Raw genomic sequence first — 24,405 nt, forward strand, 5'->3', positions numbered from 1 at the left:
TTCTCAATATTAAAACACAGCTTGTATGAAATTTCGTTTTGTGTAAGGGTTACAGATTATGAATAAGAATATTTTTTTGAAAATACACGAGGGCATGCAATCAGAAACAACCATGAAACACTTAATCCAGATTTCGAACTTTTTCTTTTAATGAACAGTGGTCCCTCACGAGATATACATAATTAGTAGATTGGAATCTGTACATTGATTAGTGCGTACGGTATTTAAATGCCAATAATTTTAAGACTTACTTATGTAACTGAAGTCTGTGATAATAATACTATGACTATATCAGTTCAGTTCATTGTAGTAAAAAATCTCCGTATTTTGGTTTAGGTTGGTAAACATTTATAAAGTTTGATTAACTAAGTTATTGGCTTTGATTTACTGAGTAAAAATGTTGTTACTTTAATTCACTACAGTAAAAACTTTATTTGTTGTACTAATTAAACTCTTTGAATTCAATTGATTCACTTTGCATCTTATACATGCCAGTAACTAAACGTCTCAAAAACGTAACACCGGGGTTATTTCTCTCAGCGATACACTGCAGAAAAAAAGCCACAACAGCTTGATTATCAAGCAATTCTCAAAACATTGTTGAGAAAAAGCCCAGTCTAAAACTCTGTGCACTTCATAAATCGAGTCTTAAATTGTTGTATCGGAGCTTTGATTTATATAGCATAATAGCTCCATTAGCAATGATATAGGGGGTCTTCTAACGAAGAGTCAGACTCCATATTTAATTATTTCTTTTGATATACAGCGCGCCGTCTCCAGTCTACGGAGGTATATAGAGTTGAACAATTACACAGATAATCATTACATCATACACGCACGAACACTACAAACCACATCATTCATGATACGTTTCCTTGAGTTTTTTCTATTTCAAAATCATTAAATTTTGGGTTCGAACCCCTGTCTTGCGTTATGTTCTTGTCAAATGTCTGTCGTGACTATTCAGACTTATGAAAGATAATCAATTGTAAAGGTGTATGTTAGCTCAGGTACATGAAAATTCAGCGAAATTTTTAAGATTCAAAATACATGTTCAAAACTCTTAAAATAAGGAACTTTCTCCTTATATGAGATAAATGTTCTGTGTGACCGTGACCTTGGTCCAAAAGTCTCCTGTCCCAAGGAATAGTTGTGATAAATTCTGATTGATTTCTGATGAAAGGTTTAGTTTAAGAGATGAAAACTTTTATATCAAACTGCTGAAATAAGAAACGTTTATGTTCTGAGTGACCTTGACCTTTCCAAAATGACCTTGAGACACTTTGGTCCACAAGTCCTTGTCTCAAGAAACATCAATTTCTGATAATTTGAGCTCGGAGGGAAGGACAGACAAGACAACGATTATATGCTTCCCCGAAAATTTTCGCAGAGGATAAAGACATTGTTCTGAAGGCGTTTATTTTTTATTTCAAAAACATAGTGCGACTTCGTGACATATTACTATTTTTACAAATGGCTTAATTTTGAAAGATGCTAGAACATATGCTGCAACAATATGTATTTTGTTCATGAAGCTATTTGCAAATACGAAAATCATAGAAAAATATACACGTTTCATTGATCTTTCAAAAATAAGCTCTTTCAAATGGATAACCAATAGTTTTCATATAACACATATTAGACATTTGTACGGACATCCTTCGTCAAAAAAGTAAACTTTCATATTTCTAAGTCATTTCAGGGGCCAAACTATGGTGGGCAAAACCATACAGAGTTCTTTACACATAAATGACCAAACAAAAAAATTTCCAACATTTAGGTGGAAAATTCACACGAATGACTGTTTTAATGTAAAACACATATTGTCAATTGTTCGCTGGCAGCCTTTGGGTTATTACACCTTCCTGCATTTTGTTGTTTGCACGTGCCTCGGTTGCAATGGTGCATTAAAATTCAGAGACGGTGTAAGGCCAGAGCGAGATCCGTTACAAATAACACGTCAGAACACTTTCAGTCAAAAGTTTCCGGCCCTATGTTTTCTTTTCAATTACAGATCAATAATGTCGCCGTCTGTTACCCATAACAAAACAAGATAAAGAACTTTCTTCTTTGCTCAAACAAAAACTGCGAAAGAAATAATTAATGAATGCGAGCTTTTAGAATTGAGCTTTGAAACAGCTGTTCTACGTCGAGTCTTGCTCTAATTGTAATGTTGCAAATGTTAGCTGGTGTTTTTATATATAGATATACCAGTCATCGTAATTCAAGATTTTACAAGATCTGCATTGAACAATCCACACACAAATCGAATAATAGTAGATAGAAATAATTAGAGTTGAAAAGTCGGGATGCCAAAGGCTTTCATGTTGGGTAATTAGCACTGCATATACCTCCTTCTTCGCGGAGGCACGCAAGGCGCGGACGATAGAGAAAGTATGCGGTAAATCTGACAGCGAATGACAGGGGGAATGCTATGACCATTCTAAAACAACTTCGCGCTATTTTGGAATAAAAACGTTTAATGAATAATTCTTAATCATCTGATGCATACATCTCTGCTCCAGAATAATATTATAAGACTGATTATATTGGCCATGTAATGAAGACGGGCAGCGAATGACCTTGCAGCGAAAAGTCGAATAATGTTTATACACGTGCTCAGACATGCTGTATGGTGTCGTCTTCGATAGGTTAACTATTCAAAATAAATAAATATTCGCCAGTTCATTTAACAACAAACGGATTAACATAGAAATGGAAATACACTTTGTGGACAGTTGGACTGCGGAGAATCATTGGTCGTTCAGGGCAGTTCAATGACAGTGATGTAAAGCCGTGTCGGAGCAGGGATAAGTCAATGAGAATGGATTTCATGGCGATGCTTGTTTCCGGAATAATTACCAGTCTCTTGGGATCTGCAACATGCAGGCATGAACCCGCAGAAAAAAAACTCCACGAGTACCTGCTGAGTGAAACGTATAGTAAGCTGATCAGACCGACCGGAAACAACTCGGTCCAACTCACAGTCAAACTGGGCATGCGCCTGTCACAGCTACTGGACGTGGTAAGTTTTGGGAGCAGTTAACGGGACGGTTAATTAGTGTCAGGAAATACCATTATATCGTCATAGGGGTAATGGCTGGAGTTCAGAATATTTTCTTGATTCATGGAAGGATCCTCAACAAGTCTCTAGAATATATTTACAAAGTGAATGGTGCATGTCTATAATGAACACTATTCATGTAAACCTACAGGAACAGTTTTGGTAATAATCATTATATAACTTATCATAATGTATATTACAATATATTTACAAAGGATATAGTGTGCAGTATTTGAGAACTCCCAAATTTCATCATTATAACTTGAATTAGGATTTATCATTTTATGATTAACTTTGATTACGATAATTATCCTCGGAATGTTTTTGTCGTTATTATATTGAAGTGAAATATTTTTTTTCCCACATTGCTGGCGATAACATATTTCTATAAAAAAGTTAAGTTGACTATATTATAACTCTTATCATTTTAAATTTGATTGCGATAGTTATCCTCAGAATGTTTTTGTCGTCATTATATTGAAGTTAAATTAAAAAGATCCTAATTTTTTATGAAGCATGAGAACAATATTCTGTATTTAAATACAATCAAAACCCGACAAAACACCGGTATATTTTAAAACGTCTTTAAGGGGGAATGAGTCATGCAATTATATGCTTTGACGATAAAAACTCAGCTTGGGTAGTGTAAATATCATCTAATGATTTCATAGACCTTCGGTTAGGCATGCTACACAAATTGATAAGTTGATGTTACATGGATTTCAAAAAGTTCGCTTAAAGTCAGCATTTCGCAAATTCTACAGTCGTTATAATGATCTTTTTTTGGCGACATTAGGTCGAATGCTGTCTGACGTGTTTCATACCAATTGTTAGGCCGTTCTTCACACACTGATTTTGACTACAGATTACTCCGTTGACCTGATCAGGATATAGGGCTCACGGCGGGTGTTACCGGTCAGCAGAGAATGCTTACTCCTCAAAGGCACCTGATCCCACCTCTGGTGTGTCCAGGGGTCCGTATTTGCCCTACTCTAAATTTTGCATTCTTTATAGGATTTGTGAGATTGAACAGTGTTCTTTATATTTACCTTTTCCGTGTTAAATAATGAACAAAAACGCGATCCGGAATGACATAATCAGCACCGATTTCGAGTTTCAGTATCCGCCATTTCCGGCGTCTTGACTATATTCTGCTGTACTTCGAAAAGCTTGAGTAAAACACTGCATCAGTCTACATAAATGTATCGTGCTTGCTAAGACAGATGATCTGAGCATATCAGTCACATCTGTTCATCGTTGAAGATGTATCGGAAACATATAACACCATTATCATACAACGTAACAATATACACTCCGGCGGAGGCCGTGTTATCTTAATTTATCTATAAAAATACTCTCACGTGTGGCAATGGTTTGCTTGGTGTCCACTTCTCAATTACAGCAAGTACTACACTTCATATCGATATTCACCTTGAATTACATGTAGGCAAAAACAAAAATCGAAAAGAAGTGTTTTAATATTTAGCTTGATGTTTAATCCGGGGGAAATCATGACATTAGGCGGGGTCCCTTCTGAAACTATAATACTAGTTTGCACACACTGTGGATAAAATCATAAATGCGAGGAACTTAGCATTCTTAGAAAAGCGTGTAATTTGTTTTCGTTAGCATTAATTTAGGTCGGACGATGGCTGTCTGATTGGGGCCGATCTGTTTTCGGTTTGTTGACCAGTTTCTGATTTATTTCTCATTGATAGACTTGTGTACATCTGGCGCTGTTAATGGACATGCAGCCTCTGTATAATCACATATCAACGATTTTCTCCGCTCTTATTTTTTCTGATACAAAGCCTGTGAAGTTTGTATTTGAGCAAACATTGCGTCTTTTCTAATCAAATCGTACCATCGATACACGAGCTCCATCTGAAGTTTACAGGACACCACAGTTCTGTCCTCGGTTGCAATGAGTCTGTCAAAGGTGCAGACTTTATCCTAATAACTATTTTCAAATTTATAATGTATAAAGAATAGACTGAGCTTGGTTAAAACATAAAGCCCACTTTTGCATAGCATTCCTTTATCTATGTATAATCAATGGAATGTGAATGGCTTCATTCAATGACATTATTGTTGTTCGTGCGTTGATGACAGAAGCCACCTGATAGAAGCAGCAAGGTTAATTTGGAAGTGTTTTCTTGTTCATTTCTCTTGTATTGTTTTACATAAATAAAAAAACCCCTCAAACATGAAAACCCCTTGCCAAATTCAAATTAAACGAAGGACAGCGTATGTCGCACGGAAATAATTAGAGCCTCCGAGCAAATTAAAGTCACTCTTCTTGTGAACTCGATCACGACAAGGTGGTTGTATTTTCAAAGTTTTCTTTCTAACTAATGACCAGGGAATAGTTTGGAGAAGACTTCCAAGGATCCGGTCACGTGTGTTATTGCTGTTTTCTTTCTTTCTTTTTTAGGATGAGAAGAACCAGATTATGACCACCAGTGTATGGCTGAGACAGGTAGCTTGTATTTTTTTTTTTTTTTTAGTGAATTGAAGAAATAAATGTTTTTCTAAAGTTCAACATTTAAATGATTATGATGAATAGGCTTAGAGAGCAAGCTTTATTACCAGAAGCCCTTAATGATCAGACACTACATACAGAACATAAAATAAGATAAAGGCCAAAAGAAACACAAGCAACAGACAAGAGACAAAATATTTAGATAATATTTGATACATGTATCATGCTGATTAAACAAGTAGGAAGGAGATGGGGACTGATTAAAAGTTTTTTGGGAACCAAAATTTTCTTCCGCAAAACTCGTAACCTTATTAAAAAAATTTATGTCAGTTCCGTTGCACAGAGAGTGGGGCGCCATCTCGTTGTTACGCGTTTGGAACTAGGTACATGGTTAATGCAGTTGTTTTCAAACAAGGGTTCTGCAGAACTACATTTAAATCGACAAAAACTCGCATCTTTGTGCAAGACATCCTTACATCTGTAACTGAAATTATATACACCAAATACACTCCGTCTTGCACACGGAATGTTTGTATTCTCTTTCAATATTACATTAACAATTGACCTTTAAAAACAATAGGAACATCGGTCTTTGTGTAAAGTATCATTCTAGATAACGATGCATATTAGAAATCCTCTTCAAATGATTTTGACATTTTTGCACTGACCTTGAAAACCAACAGAAACCAAGTTTTGTGTAATTACATTGAAATGAAATCATAAAGGATCTTGTTACTCAAGAAATATCTGAGTTTCCCTTCCAATGAAATTGATTCTCAAAACCTATCTTAATGTCGGCATTCCTGAAAGTGTGATAAAATGTGGCATACATCTTGCACACATGAAAGTTTAGAATTTTTTTTTCTTTCGATCTTGGCCTTTTACATTTGACCTTGAAAACCAAAAAGAAATCAAATCTTCATGGTAATTACAATTCTTTAGTATTTGATAAAATTCAAATAAATATTGCTTGAATCTGGCACCAAAAAGTTTTGGAATTTCGATAGCATTTTTTTTCCACCATCAAATTATGGCCCTTTCTCCATTACCGCATTTTGACCTAGATAATTCTGGAGGACATCACCCAAGTAGAAAACGATTTTTTCGAATTCCTTCGGAATATAAATTGATATGCCTTTACTGTCTTGCAATAAATTATAAAATATACATGTATCATTGACAAATCATGACGCATCTATAGAAATATGCAAGCAAATTCAGTGAATGCGTTTTCCCCGCTTAAGATTATGTAAATATATTGTGAGGACTTTTCTTACACAGTTCCTATAATTTATCACAAATAATACAGAACCCTTTCCTACCATGGTAAACTTGGTCGTGCGTTCTTAAATGTAATGTGATGATTTCTTGTGACAGTTTCATCGCCAAACGCTCGGCATTAGGTGTGAATGTCACGGGTCCTCATAGATGACCTTAAAACCGAACGTTCCATGCCACTGTAGGTGTATCACTAAAGAACCCTCACTGCTCAATGACCGTAAGCGCCGAGTGACATCTCCATATGAGTGAAATATTCTCGAGAGAGACCTTAAACAAGATACAATCAATCTTGTGTCACAGATTTGTGTAGCGTCATTACGTCTTCCACTGTGACCTTGACCTTTTGATCTAAACAATAACGACGATTTCTAAGTCAGAGATTCTTCTAATGAAGTATTTTAAAACCCGAATAGTCTTCAAGACATTATCTGACAGTCATGTAACCTGGCCCTATGACCATGAAATAATCAAGTCAAAATCTGAAGATTCCGACTACGGATTACTTCGTTTACCTGATCAAGATAAAGGGCTCACGGCGGGTATGGCCGGTCGACAGGAGATGCTTACTCCACAAAGGCACCTGATTCCAACTCTGGTATATCCATGGGCCCGTGTTTGCCCAACTCTCTATTGTATTCCTTATAAGATTGATCACTTGTTCTTTGTATTGACCTTTTCATGATTAAGAAGTCAATCATTCCAAAATAAAATTGTTATTCAATATTCAATCATTCCAAAATAAAATTGTTATTCAATATTCAATCATTCCAAAATAAAATTGTTATTCAATATCGTTTGATAAAATTTCTAATGTCTGCAAATAAAGAGTTTCGGTTTAAAAGTAATGAATACCTTTCAGGTGATTGAAATTTTGAGTTTGCTACATGATCCTGGAGCCAGCTGACCGTTCATCAATAGGGATCATCCCGCTAGCGGTCACAGAGACTCTTCTAGTGAAATTCAATAGCTAGCAAGATTGATTTAATATTTTTAACGTCCCTCTCGAGAATATTTCACTTATATGGAGACGTCACCATTGCCGGTGAAGGGCTGCAAAATTTAGGCCTATGCTCGGCACTTATGGTCTTTGAGCAGGGGGTGGGGGTGTTATTGTGTCACACCTACTGTGACACGGAGCCTCGGTTTTTGCGGTCTCATGTAGTCGCCTTTTACGACAAGCAAGGGGCACTGAGGACCTATTCTAACCCGGATCCCCACGGGACTAGCTAGCAAGAAGCTCAGTTGTAATTTAAATAAAAAAATCCAAACGATATTAAAGACTGATAGACCACTCGTGTACAGTATTGAAGTATTCTTCTTACATTTGTCTTCTGCTTTCCTCTAATCTTAATCAAGATATGCGTTATTTCGGAGAAATGCAAAAAAGCTCTACAAGAAATGTGAATCTTAATTATAATTCTATGCTTTATGAAATATTCTATTCATTGTTCATTTCTTGAATCAATCTTTCTCGACTTTATACATAGTAATATAAAAATATTTATTCCTGTACATGTATATGCAATATTTTGTATTTTCCAACCTTCTCTCTGTAATTTATGACTGTACATTTATGAGAATAAAACATTGATTAATTGGTTGTTGATCATATGATAATTGAAACATATCAGACCACAAATTGTAGAGAATTGTCAAAATAAGATTATCTAACATTATTTTCTAGGAGTGGGTGGACTTGAGATTGAGGTGGGATCCGCGATCTTACGGTGGTATCTCCATGACTCACATCCCCTCCGACTCTCTATGGCGACCTGACATCGTCCTCTACAACAAGTAAGCTTCTGTAGTGGTCAGTCTGAGTAAGCTTCTGTTGTGGTCAGTCTGAGTAAGCTTCTGTAGTGGTCAGTCTGAGTAAGCGTCTTAGTGGTCAGTCTGAGTAAGCTTCTGTAGTGGTCAGTCTGAGTAAGCTTCTGTAGTGGTCAGTCTGAGTAAGCGTCTTAGTGGTCAGTCTGAGTAAGCTTCTGTAGTGGTCAGTCTGGGTAAGCTTCTTAGTGGTCAGTCTGAGTAAGCGTCTTAGTGGTCAGTCTGAGTAAGCTTCTGTAGTGGTCAGTCTGGGTAAGCGTCTTAGTGGTCAGTCTGAGTAAGCTTCTGTTGTGGTCAATCTGAGTAAGCTTCTGTAGTGGTCAGTCTGAGTAAGCGTCTTAGTGGTCAGTCTGAGTAAGCTTCTGTAGTGGTCAGTCTGAGTAAGCTTCTGTAGTGGTCAGTCTGAGTAAGCGTCTTAGTGGTCAGTCTGAGTAAGCTTCTGTTGTGGTCAGTCTGAGTAAGCTTCTGTAGTGGTCAGTCTGAGTAAGCTTCTGTAGTGGTCAGTCTGAGTAAGCTTCTGTAGTGGTCAGTCTGCTTGTTGTTCTCCGTCCCACTCGGGAATTTTCAGCTGATAGAGATGTCTTCTCTTTAACATGGTACCTTCATTTTTAATATGAAGTCTTATAGATACTGCAAGATCCCCAACTTTCACTTCTAATGTCGGAGGCTAATTACTGGAAGCCCTCAGGAAAATTCAAAACTCGCCGTAAAATGGCGGATATAATGCCAAAACGGCATTAAACCCAAAACAATCAATCATTGCAATTCCTGTCGTGTAGCGAGGGAACAGTCACTGCCGATGTTAAACGTCTTCGCTTAGACGTTGCACCTAGATCGTGAATCGAACCCGGGACCTCCTATTGAGAATTGAGCGCTTTAAAATAGTGACGGGTCTGTCCTACGTAAAATATTTAGACTGAACGAAGGGATTATTCAAAGCGAGCACCCTAACCACGAAAATATCTTTAGGTGCAATATATACTACATGTACAAGGACCGAATATTCAAAGTACCCGAACCATGAAAATTGATATCAATATGCGGATTTATAGCCTTGTCCTTGAAGACACTTGCTGCAAATAAATTTTGCTACCTCCTTTAGAAGATTTGCAATTTTTTTTTCAGATTTTGACAAAATCTGGACATGTTTGAAAGTTTCCTTACCGTTGAGTATTTGATACTTATTTACCAACATGACGTACCTCGAGCTGCAGCTCTCTGAAAAAATATTGGGACAGATCAGAGCTACAGATCCACCCCTTATAAAAACCTTCGATTTACGGCTCACGGTTGAGGTCTGATATCATTGAATTCTTGTCATAAATATAAAAAAAATCCTAACATATTTTCCTACTATACTTGCATCCAAGCATACCTTCAAATACAGTGTATTCATTTTAGCTCCTATACGACCCGAAAACTCACAGCTTTCACGATTTTGTGCTGTAAATCGAAGGTTTTTATAAGGAGCCCCTATACGACCAACGATATATATTTATTACACTCGATAATTTTAATATGTAGACGTTTTGTTTGTTATCAGCTTTTGTAGTTTAGTTGTAGTGTTAGTTTTCTTTTCTATGTAAATATTCTATCGTCCTCAGGAAGATTTTTTTAATGACCTTGTTATATATATCAATCATTGTCTTTGTGGATGAAACTGGGCAAGTATCTTTTTGTTCGACGCATGTGAATATATTTTTTACCATTCAAGGACCTCTTTTCACCAGTTTTGATAGAATTACAGATTATGATTTTAAAAGATGTCATAAACAAGTGGTAAATCAGGATTTCGAGGGAAATGCATCTATTAAAACTATTCGTGTCTTTATCTTTTATAGCCCCATTTTGACATTTTTCCATCACGTCGATACTTTCCAAAAATACAGTAGTAACTGCATCTCTTGAATGTCTTTGCTCTACATTACCCTCTTGCTTAAAGTACGACGTCCATACAAATGTTTGTTGCTTTACAGTGCAGACGGAGACTTCGTTGTGACGTTACATACAAAAGCTACTGTGTACCACACGGGTAAAATTATCTGGGAGCCCCCCGTCATCTACAAGACGTACTGTCCCATTGACGTGGAATACTTTCCCTTTGACATGCAGGAATGTTTTATGAAGTTCGGATCGTGGACCTATGATGGACACGAAGTGGACCTTCAGCATCTGTGCGACTCTCAAGCCGTCTTTTACGAGACAACAAAGCAGAAAGTGATCGACCGAGGAATCGACCTCAAAGACTTCTACCAGAATGTGGAGTGGGACATCATAAACGTCACAGCCCGCCGGAAAGAAAAGTTTTATCCATGTTGTCCCGAACCGTATCCAGACATTACTTTCAACATCACAATCCGACGGCGGACACTGTTTTACTCTCTTAACCTCATCATGCCGTGCCTGTCAATTTCCTGTCTTACAGTGCTGGTGTTCTACCTCCCGTCCGACAGCGGTGAGAAGATCACCCTGTCAATCTCCATACTTCTAGCCCTCACCGTGTTCTTCCTGCTGCTCTCCGACATCAATCCTCCAACATCATTTGTTATACCACTGATCGGGAAATACCTTCTGTTTACAATGATAGTTGTGACGATGTCAATCTTTCTTGCAGTCTACACGTTAGGAATTCATTTCAGAAAACCCTCCACACATCGCATGAATCCATGGGTTAAACGGGTATTTACAGAAATTCTTCCGCGGATACTATTAATGAAAAGACCAGATTTGACACGTAAGCCTAAAGTGAGCGTGCGTAAACCTAATGGAATAGAACTTAGGGACATGGGGTCGATTCACGACTCCACAGAGAGCTGGCTGAACGGCCCCGACAACTTACGTCGCAGAAACAATTGTGGGGGATCGGACATAATGAGAAGATATCCACCTGAGGTCAGGGAAGCCCTGTCTGGGGTTAAATTCGTGGCTGACCACCTCAGAAGCATGGATGAGGATAATATGGTAAGTAACTACCACTTGCTTGTCGTAAGAGGCGAATGGGGCGGTCCTTCAGATGAGACTGCATAAACCGAGATCCCGTGTCACAGCAGGTGTGGCACAATAGAGATATCTTCCTGCTCAAAGGCCGTAAGGGCCAAGCATAGGCCTAAATTTTTCAACCCTTCACCGGTAATGGTGACTTCTCCATACGAGTGAAAAATTCTCAAGCGGGATAAACAAACCGTAAAGATTGCAGACGTCTTTTTGAAGGAAAAAAAATTCCCTTACCGAAGTCCTTTGGGGTGGGGTGGGGTTATTCTCACAAACGTCTTTGATATAGAAATAATAAAGTATTCCCCAATAAAGGAGTGAGTGGAAGGATAAATTTCAACGTTTATGGATCACCCTAATACACGATTAAATCTGGCCTTCTTGGGAACCTTCAATTTGATACACTATTTCATCAATGTCGTCAGAAATTACGATGCACATTTTTATCACGCACCTGTAATCGGAGATTCGGGGGGCATAGATTTTGGTCTGTTTGTCTCTGTCCGCAAAAAAATTAACCTTGGTCATAATTTTTTAATAGATGACGATAGAGCTTTCATATTTCACATGTGTTTACATTTCTTTTGGTTTCAAAATTTGTGACCTTTGACCTATTTTCGAAAAAACTTTAACCTTGGCCATAACGTTTAAATGGTTTGTGATAGGGCTTTCATATTTTGCATGCGTTTTCCTTTTGACTAGATCTTTGGGTACCAGAATTTCTTTATGGGCATCAGCGTTTCATTAACGCATCTTGTTTTCTCCCTAAATTTCAGGTATTTGACTTACATAACTGAAATAAACCTAAAATCAGGTGTTTATTTGTTCCTTCAAAATTGTTTTCACTCATGTAGAGACGTCACCAGCTGTAGGTACAGTGCAACAAACTTACATGTATACCCATACATAGCGCTCAGAGCCGTAACATGGAGGATTCTTTATCGCATCAATAGATGTGATAGACCAACGTTTTTATGATCTTATTCGAAAGACCCCCCCCCCCTCTCCGACTCCTCTTTCGAGGCGTTTGGCGACCTGTTTCAACGCATCAGGTTTAACTCGGCCAAGGTACAAGCGGGGCTCCAAGCACCCACGATTTTTGGTGACCAAGCAGTGCCACCGGAAACGGTCAAAATGAATGAAGTTGTAGTCTGAAGCTAATCAATAATGTCAATGATTTCCGCATTTGTATAGTTTAATCATATATTATGTAAGCATGGTACAGAAACAAGTTATTACTGTGGGCGTAATTTACTTTTCTAGAGAAGCATTGATAGTTTTACTATAAGGATATTGCACGAGAAATATTTTAATAGGGTCTTTTCACATGACAAAATTACTCTTCAACCATGAGCGGCCATATCTATTTTATTTTGTCGACCAATGAAACGACATATTCTAGAAATAAAGAGATAAACATAAGTGGAGCGGACATTTCAATATACGGTTTACATATCGTCCAGTTTTAGCACTGGTGCCTTTCATCAGACCCTATAAGTATATTCTAAGAAGGATCTTTATTTGGATTTTAAAGATCAAAGGTCATAAACAGTATGACTAGCAATGATTTTAGCCTTAAAATGTTATCTAGTTTACATGATCTAACACTGACAACGCATATATTAAGGTCAAAATTAACGTACTCGTTAAATATCGTTTTTGGATTGATAGATCGAGATTCATCAAAAACAGAGAATGTTGTTGTCTACAGATCAAGGGACGATGTCAGTCGCATTCTGTAAAATGAAGTTTTCTGTTTGTATATGAGCTACAGGGAGGAAAGTTTTAAAAGAATACAGCTTGAAAATGGCCTCAACTGAATTAGACATCATACCGAATACATTTCTCTAACCTAGAGGTTCTAAATTATTGTTGCTGTGCAAATTTGCAACCTGGCACACTGCATCTTTAATGCATAAACCACAAATATTTCTTGAGGAAGAATGTATTTTATTGCCTTCAAAGATGTGATATTTATAGACCTACAACCTCTTGGTATCCTTGGTCAATTTGCCAGTGGACAATAAATTCTCCTAATGATCTTAAATTTTATTGCAGGAGGAGAGAGATTGGAAATATGTTGCTATGGTGATGGATCGGCTGTTTTTATACATTTTCACTACAGCCTGTATATGTGGAACTCTCAGTATTTTTCTATATGCCCCGTCACTTTATGATCCGAGAGAACCTCTCAAAACAGATGAAGTCACAAACTGCACCTACTGAAAAATTCTAGTTTGATAGGCCAGTGGATCTCACAACAAAAATTTTCTTTCTGATTTTCAATCATACTAATTTTGAAAATCAGCAAGAGATGATATAATAATAAATTATATTGGTTTCTAATTTTGATATTTGTTGTAGTATTTTTAATGAAAAAACTGCATTATTTTGCATGACTTTAATTATGTATATCATACATGGGCACAATACAACAGGTTTCTAATGTTGTTTTATATATGATGCACTTCCAATCATAAGAGCAGTATATTGTTTTGTCAGCTGCAACTATTTTGAAGATTCTGTGAAATTGTGCATGACGTAAGACGTGATGTCAAATGCCCGTATATCAAGACAAATGAGCTGAAGGATTGGCAGACATCTTGTTTCCACTTTTCCACTACCTGTGTCCACTGTCTTCACAAAAAAATCTGAAATGTCAGGAGGAAATTTGATGTCGCTAAGATACAATTGTTTGGTTAAACAAAGAAATGTGATGCATCAGAGACATGTGAAACCATTGAGATTAGTTATTTCATAATAATACATATATGTGCTGTCAGAAATACAATGCATGTAGCTATTACTGGTCATACAGTATGACTGGTGTTATCTGTCAAATCTTTCATTTATGCCAAGCATGTATGTCCATATTTAGTTGAAGATTTAGGCAGTGAGATCTATTTTTAAGGTTACAATGTAAAATTTAGGGTGGGGGATGTTTATTTTTTAAATTAAAAAAATGGTCATCAAAATATATCTAATATTACTTTTTTCTTTATGCAAGTACATAAATACAAGCATTACCATTCTCTCAACCATGTTATCTACCTCTACTGTACTACTGTAGCTGAAGAACTTTAGCTCTCTGAGAAAGTGCTGGTCTGTCCAAGATTCCCCCAAGTGAGCTTCTGTTCTTCAGTTTCATCCAATGTACTTCTGGGAGACATACTGATTTCCTCTCCTTATCTTAAATATGTCCTCTCCCCTGATTTTTCCGATAAGTTTGATGAATTAAACAATTTTACCATTTTTTAGTACATTTTTGATGAAAAAGTGAAGATAACGAACAGTGATCAATTTTATAATTCCTATAAAGAGTACAAAATTAATAGTAGAGCAAACACGGACCCTAGACACACCAGAAGTTAGGTCAGGTTCCTAGGAGGAGTAAGTATTCCCTGTTGACTGGTCAAACCAAACGTGAGCCCAATATCTTGATCAGGTAAACGGAGTAAAACATAGTATATATTGAGAATGTAAAGGACAGCCAAACAATTGGTATGAAGAATATATTCATGCTATCAAATCAAATGAGAGACATAAATACCATATGCAAGGGATAGTGGTACTTTATATATGAATACGGAAAGTTAACGATGAAAGGCTGAAGTAATCCCGTTTGTCATGAAGTTGAGTTATTAATTTGCCATTAACACCTATGTTCAATAAAATATCCAGGTATGAATCGGGTGTGGAAGACTCTGTGATGTCTTTTATTCTAAGTTCACTGAGATATATTGAATCAACATACAAGTGAAAATGAGTATCATTAATAGATATTGTCGATAGTAATATATTCACAATATATAATAGATATTAATCGACATTGTCGATATATCTAAATGTCAAGTTGAGGGCCACAGCAAGATAATTTTTTTTTCTTCTCATGTAAAAGCTTTTGAATAAATTCTGCATTGTAAGAATATAACAAGAGGCCCATGGGCCACATCGCTCACCTGTGTCACTTTGGCCCATATCTGAAGACTTTCCATATATATTTGCATGTAAAACCTTAGTCCCTATTATGGCCCAAATTGCCCTTTGCAAACTTGAATCTACACTATGTCAGAAAGCTATCATGTAAATGTCAACTTCTTTGGCCTAATGGTTCTTGAGAAGAAGATTTTTAAAGCTTTTTCCTATATTTGTATGTAAAACTTTGACCCCCCCCCCCCCCCCTCTTGTGGCCCCATCCTACGCCCGGCTTTTCTGGCTTAGTGGTTCTTGAGAAGAAGATTTTTAAAGTTTTTCCCTATATATTTGTGTGTAAAACTTTGATCCCCCCTTGGGGCCCCATCCTATCCCGGGAGGCCATGATTTGAACAAACTTGAATCTGCACTAAGTCAGAAAGTTTTCATGTAAAAATCAGCTTTTCTGGCTTAGTGGTTCTTGAGAAGAAGATTTTTAAAGATTTTTCCTATATATTTGTATGCAAAACTTTGATCCCCTATTGTGGCACCATCCAACCCCAAGGGCCCATGATTTGAACAAACTTGAATCTGCATTATGTCAGGAAGCTTTCATGTAAATCTCAGCTTTTCTGGCTTAGTGGTTCTTGAGAAGAATATTTTTAAAGTTTTTCCCTATATATTTGTATGTAAAACTTTGATCCCCCCTTGGGGCCCCATCCTACCACCGGGGGCCATGATTTGAACAAACTTGAATCTGTAATATGTCAGGAAGCTTTCAGGTAAATTTCAGCTCTTCTGGCCCAGTGGTTCTTGAGAAGAAGATTTTTAAATGACCCCACCCTATTTTTGCATTTTTGTGATTATCTCCCCTTTGAAAGGGACATGGCCCTTCATTTGAACAAACTTGAATCCCCTACACCTAAGGATGCTTTTTGGCGAGTTTGGTTGAAATTGGCCCGGTGGTTCATGAGAAGAAGATGAAAATGTGAAAAGTTTACAGACAGACAGACGGACGCTGGACAAAATGTGATCAGAAAAGCTCACTTGAGCCTTCGGCTTAGGTGAGCTAAAAACAGGTCAGTTAATAAAGGAACACAATTCATGCCCATGGGAATACCAGGAGACTGTTGGAAGACCTGATCACATAGATATTGTCAATGAGGAACTCCAGCATCTTTTTAAATATCAACTTCTGAGTACTTGTGCATAGAATCAGAGTGTGTTTAATAAAGTAATGATGACTGATCAGAAGATACCTCTGCGAGATAACTTCAGGAACTTTTATGAATCATTCATGAAGTTTCATGAAATATTCATGATTGGTTCATGACTGGTTCATCAAGATGGTTCATGAATTTTATTCATGAATATATTCATAAAATGTAGGTCATGAACAAATGATGAATATATATATATATGAATAGTCGTACTTCAGCCTGCAAACTTAATTCAAGGGAATGAACATTCATGAATTTTCATGAACCAAAGATACTTAATTGACAGAGCATTTACACATCACATTAAGACAATGTCTTCATGAACATTCATGAATATTAAAACACAAAACACATCTTTATATAAATGTGACATATTTGCTTTATAAAAATTTTAATACAGTACTATCAAACATTTATGACACACAAGTTACTTTTGATGACTCAAACTTCCAATTTCTTCATCTCTCAAAGTGAAATTTGGGTACTAGCTGTTAAATATAATACATTATTTTTCACTTTTGATCTCTCGGAGTAGTGCCAGCATATACATGTACACACCATCTATCAAGTGCATCATTCTGGCCTTTCTTGGATATGGTGAATGCTTGTATGGGGCTAGCTTAAACATGCTAATTCAGAGGATGCCAAGGAATGGAAAATACAAGGAAAATGTGTCACAATAATCCCAAGATGTTGTGAATATCCAGTTACTGTGAAATCTGAATCTTAACAGTCTGTCCTTTAATTTCCAGATTTAATTCAACCTTCAATTTTTCAACATGTTAATCTTTCTAAGTTTTATAAAGATCCCTTGAACTTGGAGTTATGAAGAGTTACCAGTAGTTGCATTAAGATAGTGCCATGTTGCACTTACAGAGATGTCAGTGTAGTTTCCCTGATGTGGGGATGCTATCTACAGAGATGTCACAGTGTAGTTTACCTGATGTGGCTATCTACAGAGATGTGACAGTGTAGTTTACCTGATGTGGCTATCTACAGAGATGTGACAGTGTAGTTTACCTGATGTGGCTATCTACAGAGATGTCACAGTGAGTTTACCTGATGTGGCTATCTACAGAGATGTGACAGTGTAGTTTACCTGATGTGGCTATCTACAGAGATGTCACAGTGAGTTTACCTGATGTGGCTATCTACAGAGATGTGACAGTGTAGTTTACCTGATGTGGCTATCTACAGAGATGTCACAGTGCAGTTTACCTGATGTGGCTATCTACAGAGATGTGACAGTGTAGTTTACCTGATGTGGCTATCTACAGAGATGTCAGTGCAGTTTACCTGATGTGGCTATCTACAGAGATGTGACAGTGTAGTTTACCTGATATGGCTATCTACAGAGATGTCAGTGTAGTTTACCTGATGTGGCTATCTACAGAGATGTCACAGTGTAGTTTACCTGATGTGGCTATCTACAGAGATGTCACAGTGCAGTTTACCTGATGTGGCTATCTACAGAGATGTGACAGTGTAGTTTACCTGATGTGGCTATCTACAGAGATGTCAGTGTAGTTTACCTGATGTGGCTATCTACAGAGATGTCACAGTGCAGGTTACCTGATGTGGCTATCTACAGAGATGTCGCAGTGTAGTTTACCTGATGTGGGGATGATATCTACAGAGATGTGACAGTGTAGTTTACCTGATGTGGGGATGCTATATACAGAGATGTCACAGTGTAGTTTACCTGATGTTGGGATGCTATCTACAGAGATGTCACAGTGTAGTTTACCTGATGTTGGGATGATATCTACAGAGATGTCACAGTGCAGTTTACCTGATGTGGCTATCTACAGAGATGTGACAGTGTAGTTTACCTGATGTGGCTATCTACAGAGATGTGACAGTGCAGTTTACCTGATGTGGGGATGCTATCTATGTTAAGCACTGTCTCCTTAGACTGCTGGTGTTTATCTAACTGCAGTAGGAGTCTCTTCGGCTGTTGGAGGTGGTCTCCTTCCCGTAATAATTGAAGAAAGACCTCTACACTGTTTTCACACTTTCTATTCTGTAAAGTATTTAGATAGAGATGCTATAAGATTGTGAACTACAATGTCATAAAGAAGTAATTCTTTTAAATTAGTTGATGTCTTTAAGTTTAATGTTAGGCCTTTCAATGCCAATGAGTATTTTAACAAGGGCAACACTAGTGCTATGAAATATATCTGTCTGATACATTTAGTAATGCAGTAGCAGTCGATATTCAAATCATTTGAAGTTGTGAGTTTTCAGTTCTCATGGAAGCTTTAATGAACATTTGGAAAAAGTGTAGAGGGAAAATGTTGGGAAGTTTTTAATATCAAAATTTTGATATGGCGATGCAAAAATAAAACCATATTAAAAAACCTCAACTGTGTGCATAAAACCCTCCACCTTTAAATTTAATTGTATCAGGGGTGGATCTGCAACTCTCTAGTCTCTCCCAATTTTTTCTCATAGATTTACAACTAACTTGCATAGTAATGCTTACAAATAGCCATCACTTACATACAGATTTCTTAGAACCATATGCATGTCCTAGAATTTACAGCTCAAACATATTATGAACCAACAATAGCTTATAACAAGTTTGAGACTCATAAAACACTATTCCCATGCCCCTTTGAATATGTGTTCACTTGTGGTCAAGAACTAAAACAAGAACAACAGTTGAACAAAGATATCTATAACATTAATATCTCATATACCATGGATAAGGCAAAGTGAGATCCCAACTACATTTTCTTAAGGGCTATTCCAGCAAAAAAGGTATGGGGGACGGCAGCCAATATTTTTTTCGATGGGTGAGGTGATTTGGGAAAATATATTTGTATGGGTGGTTGTCTTTCAGGTTTAAAAAAACCATGGGTGCCTGTGAATTATGATAAAAATGAAAACGTATCACGTTACGTTTCTTTTATTACAAAAGAAGAAGAAAAGCGGAGCCATCCTACATTAAGTACAAAAAAAAAGATTGATAAATGCCTTAAAATGGGCAGATAACTCAATGTTACCTTAAAACTTTCCCCTCAAAGGCGTTACCCAACCTATTGTACCTGTCCTAAACTACCACCTGTCTAACGCAACCAACGATCATGAGTTTTACAACCTTTTTATGTAATTTCACCTTTATGAAATGACTGTGCATTTTTCGATTACAACGCGATTCCTACTTTCGAATTCGGTCGAGCATGACTATTCTGGGAATTATCGCCCCTAACACTTTTGTTTTAAAATGCACAGGTAATAGTTCGGCGGTGATCTTGTTTAATCGGCACTCTGAATCAATTATTATACCCAAGCTATCAATTGGTTAACGTGTAATTAACATGCAGCGTCGTGTGAGGTTAATTACCAAAATCCGAGTTGTTGTTTATTTAACAAAATCAAGGATCAGGGAATCAAGACCGTTGTTTCCGAAGGTGTGAATTTCGACAGACTTTGATACGTGCGGGGTAAATCGGATATGAAATCTCCCACCTGGTATACCATTTCATTTAACAGAGTGGAAAATTTGCCTGATTGCGATATAAATCAGGTAAATATTGTGCTTGGGACTGAAATTTCAAATGGAATATTCACGAGTTTCCTGTACGACTACGAGAGATTGTAGGGGGAAAAGTCAAAGGAAAAAAGTCACAATCTATATGCATACACTTTGTAATTTAGGGAAATATCTATGTCTTGCACTTAAGTTGCGAGAAAACCTAACTCGATGAAAAGTTCTTGTCCGTTGCTTGCTTGAATTTGTACACCGATATACAATGCCATTTTATGTATACATATTGTAACTGATGTAATAAGACACATGTCTTTTAAAAGCAATAAAGAGAGTAACAATATATGTGAATTTAAATTTTAAGTGGTATAATTTCATATTATTTAGTTTTATATCATTAAAAAAAAAAACAACTTGTTATTTCAACAATTAACAAGCATCCATATCATGACATGAGTTAAAAGGACAGCACATCTAGTCCAGAAATGATATGACAATATCCCACATCATTAGTCTAGTGAAACTATTTGTTTATAATAAGCAAACAGAGCTAGGTTTCTACAACTCACATGTTTCCAAAGTCTACAAAATTAATTGCATTTTTTCTATCATTTTATATGCTGAGATCATCCTTTTTTTTCTCCCTACCAAAATTGCATTGGAAACCAAAATATGTAATTTTTTTCTGCAATGATTGCTACCTTCATCTCCCAATGAAACAACAAAGAAAGACATTTTATTGTTTATATATTTATGCATTTTTAAAAATATAAACTAGAATTAAGTTCTAAAATATCATATGGTTGATTCATTTGTTACCTTAAATGAAACAGTCAATACCCCATTTGACCTTTGACTTGGTAATGATTATGTAGACAGGTGGTAATAGAAAACCGAATCGAGCTAGTTTGCAACAAACATGTATTCATTGTATGTTGAAAACAATGCCAATTTCAAAAGAAATATAAGAGAAAAGATTCAGTGAATGTAAATATATAGGATTAAAACCAATTTGAACTTGTTCAAACTAAACTCTACCTTTAAAGGAAAATCTTAATATACAGACAATTTCGGTATTGAATTCTTTATCTTATTTGTATGGGTGGTGGTGGCAGGGGATAATCTAATTGTATGGGTGGTGGTAGCAGAAGAAAATTTAATTGTATGGTTGGCTGTCTTAAAAAAATAAAGTGCCTTCCCTACCCCCATATTTTATTTGCTGGAATAGCCCTAATTGATTTTAACCTCAGTATCGTGAACTCTTGGATATCTTGAAGTTATTTTCTTGGTCCCATTGAGTTCGAGATAGCGAGGTTTGACTGTATAATATGATGAGGGTTGTATATAACCATTAGGATTAGAAGTCATATTTGTGCAAGAAATTTGATGCAAATCGGTTGTTTTCACCCATCTGGCAAAAATGTTCTCATCTTCAAGAAGTGGCTGGTATGATAAGGGTAAACTACACATGTTTGTAAACAAATGTTCTTTAAAAAGTGACCAGTGTCCGGTTTTGTAAAAATTTCTTTGTAAGGAAATGTTAAGACTTCTGCCGGGGCTTTGAAAATCGGCCAATTTTCAGAGAGAACTGGTTTTCTGAGGGGCCGGTTTGGAGAAGTTTCACTGTTACAGTATATATACAAATTAGTAACCAAAAAATATGCTTTAATTACTGAAGTCAGGAATATGTCTCCCTGGTTCTTTACAGCCTCCTCTAAACTTGACCACTCTGTATCTGTTAACTGGAGTAGCTTCTGAACCGCTTTAGAATAACATTTAACATTGGAAAAGGACGTTCCATCATCTATGGTAAAACTGAAATGGAATATTTCACAACATTATAGCTATGAAGTTGTACTGAAATCCGTACATGATAATTCATTACTTTCTGTCATTTTCACTCACCTTGCCGAAGCAAAGAATTTGGTGCCATGACCAGGATTACAGAGGGTGTTTTCACACTCTCCATTGTATATCACAGAACTGCAGTTGATACAGGAACTTTTAAATGCAAGTTTGGTAATCCTGTGGATATGACAGACACTCTGTAGCTTAATAAGACCTGATGATCTCTGAACCTCACATAGTCTGTGTAGAGACACATTCTCCCAAAGAGATTCCACATCTTTTGTTTCTTTGATTTTTACTTCACTAAAAACAAAAACTTGATCTATAGTGAGCATAAAACATGATGTAATAAGAGGCCTTTTGGCCACAACAATCACCTGAGCAGTTGCATTTTCCCCATGAGAAACATTAAATCCCAATTATAAGGGCTCTTGGTTTCTACTGTACAGGAGTATGCTGGCATATCAGTTTGACACAAAATTGTATCTTTTGTGTTCAGGGAAAGACTTCAAAAGACTTTTCACAGATTCTTATCTAAAACATTAAGCCTCATCCTGATCCTGGAAGTATCCTTGATATTCAATTTGACAAATTATAAAATAGATAAAAAAAAAAAAAATATATAATATGGGATTCTTGAGATTTTCCAAAACTTTCCCAATACATTCCTAATACATTCCTTTAGAAATGTGTGAACCCTACTATTGGTTGCGGTGTTCAATGTTATAATGAACCTTTACCTCCAATTCTTCATGATATAAACCTAGGAAGCTTCCAAGCAAGTGTTGGCTTTCCTGGTTTAAAGGTTTTTAAGAAGATTTTTTTTTACAACAAACCTTTATCTAAGGATGCTTTATGACATGTTTGTCTATAATTGGTCCTGTGGTCCAGGACCAGACAGTCACTGGACAAAATGAATGGGAAAATTTCATTTGAGCTTTTGGCTCAATAAAGTTGAAAAGAACATGTAGGAACAGTATTGCTACTCACTAATATTGCCTCCAGCTCTCTAATCAGAAAGAAAACAGTTGCTTAAGTCCACTGTATAATGTATCCTGTATACGTAAAAGGATAGGAGTTCTGAAGCTTGCTTTCAGTCTTAACATTTGAAACTTGTGAGGTGTTGCTTGTTACTGAATGCGTAAAACTTTTGTTCCTCAGCAAACACAAATACATTACAAGTATTATTATAAATCTTAAAAAACAAAACCAAAACAGCAAATCAGCACAGTATCCCATGCTAAATTTTTCGAATCCCCCCCCCGATATATGAAAGACTAAAGCAAAATTGTTCAATTATGTAAGGATCAATTGATGTGTTGAATAATATATATATATATATATATATATATATACACACACACACACACACATATATATATATAAATGTTAACCAAGCTCCCAAAGTTGAAAGTGCTCCAAATTACACTACCTTCCCTTAATGTACTGCATGGTATGGAGGTGAACATAGACATTATGAATTGCACTTTGTGCATTGAAGAAAAAGATGGAGAAATGATTTAACATCGATGTGACCAATGCCATTGTTGTAGATCATACACAATGATGACTGTTATGCTGAACAACTAGTAAGAAAGTGCACATACCCTTGTACATGAAACAAAAGGCCCATGGGCGACATCGCTCACCTGAGTCACCTTGGCCCATATCTAAAGATTTTCCCTACATATTCGCATATAAAACTTTGATCCCTAGGTGGTCCCAACCTACCCCTGGAGGGCATGATTTTTACAAACTTAAATCTGCCCTATGTCAGGAAGTTTTCATGTAAATATACACTATTCTGGCTCAGTGGTTCTTGAGAAGAAGATTTTTAAAGATTTTCCCTATATGGGGGTGATGGTGCGCGCATGATTTTAACAAACTAGAATCTGCACTGTTTTAAGAAGCTTTCATGTAAATTTGTACTTTAATGGCACAGTGGTTCTTGAGAAGAAGCTTTCAGATTTTCCCTATATATTTGTATGTAAAACTTTGATCCCCTATTGTGGGCCCATCCTACACCCAGGGGTCATGATTTTAAGAAACTTGAATCTGCACTATGTCAGGAAGTTTTCAGGTATATTTGTAATTTCTTAGCCAAGTAGTTCTTGAGAAGATGATTTTTTTTAAAGATTTTCCCTTTATATTTATTTGTATGTAAAATATTTGATCCCCTAGTGTGAGTGTGGCCCTATCCTACTCCCCCTCCCCCCAGGGGTCATTATTTTAACAAACTTGAATCTGCACTATGTCAGGAAGCTTTCATGTAAATTTCAGCTCTTCTGGC

The 24,405-nt window shown here is 36.6% G+C and overlaps 2 protein-coding genes across 5 annotated transcripts in view; one reads left to right on the forward strand and one right to left on the reverse strand.

Moving 5' to 3' along the window:
* The first annotated feature begins 2,363 nt into the window (after nucleotides 1-2,363).
* Nucleotides 2,364-14,621, forward strand: LOC125649161 (acetylcholine receptor subunit alpha-like 1). Of its 2 annotated transcripts, none has more exons than XM_048876428.2 (5): nucleotides 2,364-3,025; nucleotides 5,499-5,543; nucleotides 8,512-8,621; nucleotides 10,628-11,612; nucleotides 13,701-14,621. In XM_048876428.2, the coding sequence occupies exons 1-5, from the start codon at nucleotides 2,819-2,821 to the stop codon at nucleotides 13,866-13,868; spliced, it is 1,515 nt and encodes a 504-aa protein (XP_048732385.1). In that variant the 5' UTR covers nucleotides 2,364-2,818; the 3' UTR covers nucleotides 13,869-14,621. The 2 variants fall into 2 exon arrangements, with proteins under 2 accessions (XP_048732385.1, XP_056020892.1); XM_056164917.1 differs by having other exon boundaries at nucleotides 2,990-3,226.
* LOC125649160 (CST complex subunit CTC1-like) overlaps nucleotides 14,027-24,405 on the reverse strand; it is a 73,584-nt gene continuing 63,205 nt past the window's right edge. For 2 of the 3 annotated variants that reach the window (XM_048876427.2, XM_048876426.2), the window contains exons 22-25: nucleotides 22,173-22,418; nucleotides 21,941-22,082; nucleotides 18,647-18,797; nucleotides 14,027-14,293 (exon numbers count right to left, since the gene is read on the reverse strand). In XM_048876427.2, coding sequence (XP_048732384.1) covers nucleotides 14,151-14,293; nucleotides 18,647-18,797; nucleotides 21,941-22,082; nucleotides 22,173-22,418 — 682 coding nt within the window. In that variant the 3' untranslated portion in view covers nucleotides 14,027-14,150. Of the gene's footprint in view, nucleotides 14,294-18,646; nucleotides 18,798-21,940; nucleotides 22,083-22,172; nucleotides 22,419-23,110; nucleotides 23,171-24,405 lie in introns of those variants that run through there. The other variant, XM_056164916.1, reaches the window with a different exon arrangement.

Source organism: Ostrea edulis, chromosome 5, assembly GCF_947568905.1.
Source record: "Ostrea edulis chromosome 5, xbOstEdul1.1, whole genome shotgun sequence".
Classification (NCBI taxonomy): Eukaryota; Metazoa; Mollusca; class Bivalvia; order Ostreida; family Ostreidae; genus Ostrea; species Ostrea edulis.

Bases quoted from the DNA above. Each gene is read 5' to 3' on its own strand.
- LOC125649161 (XM_048876428.2), top strand. From the start codon at position 2,819: ATGAGAATGGATTTCATGGCGATGCTTGTTTCCGGAATAATTACCAGT. The intron at 8,622-10,627 runs GTAAGCTTCTGT...GTTGCTTTACAG, and splicing joins GACATCGTCCTCTACAACAA to TGCAGACGGAGACTTCGTTG. The intron at 11,613-13,700 runs GTAAGTAACTAC...ATTTTATTGCAG, and splicing joins GCATGGATGAGGATAATATG to GAGGAGAGAGATTGGAAATA.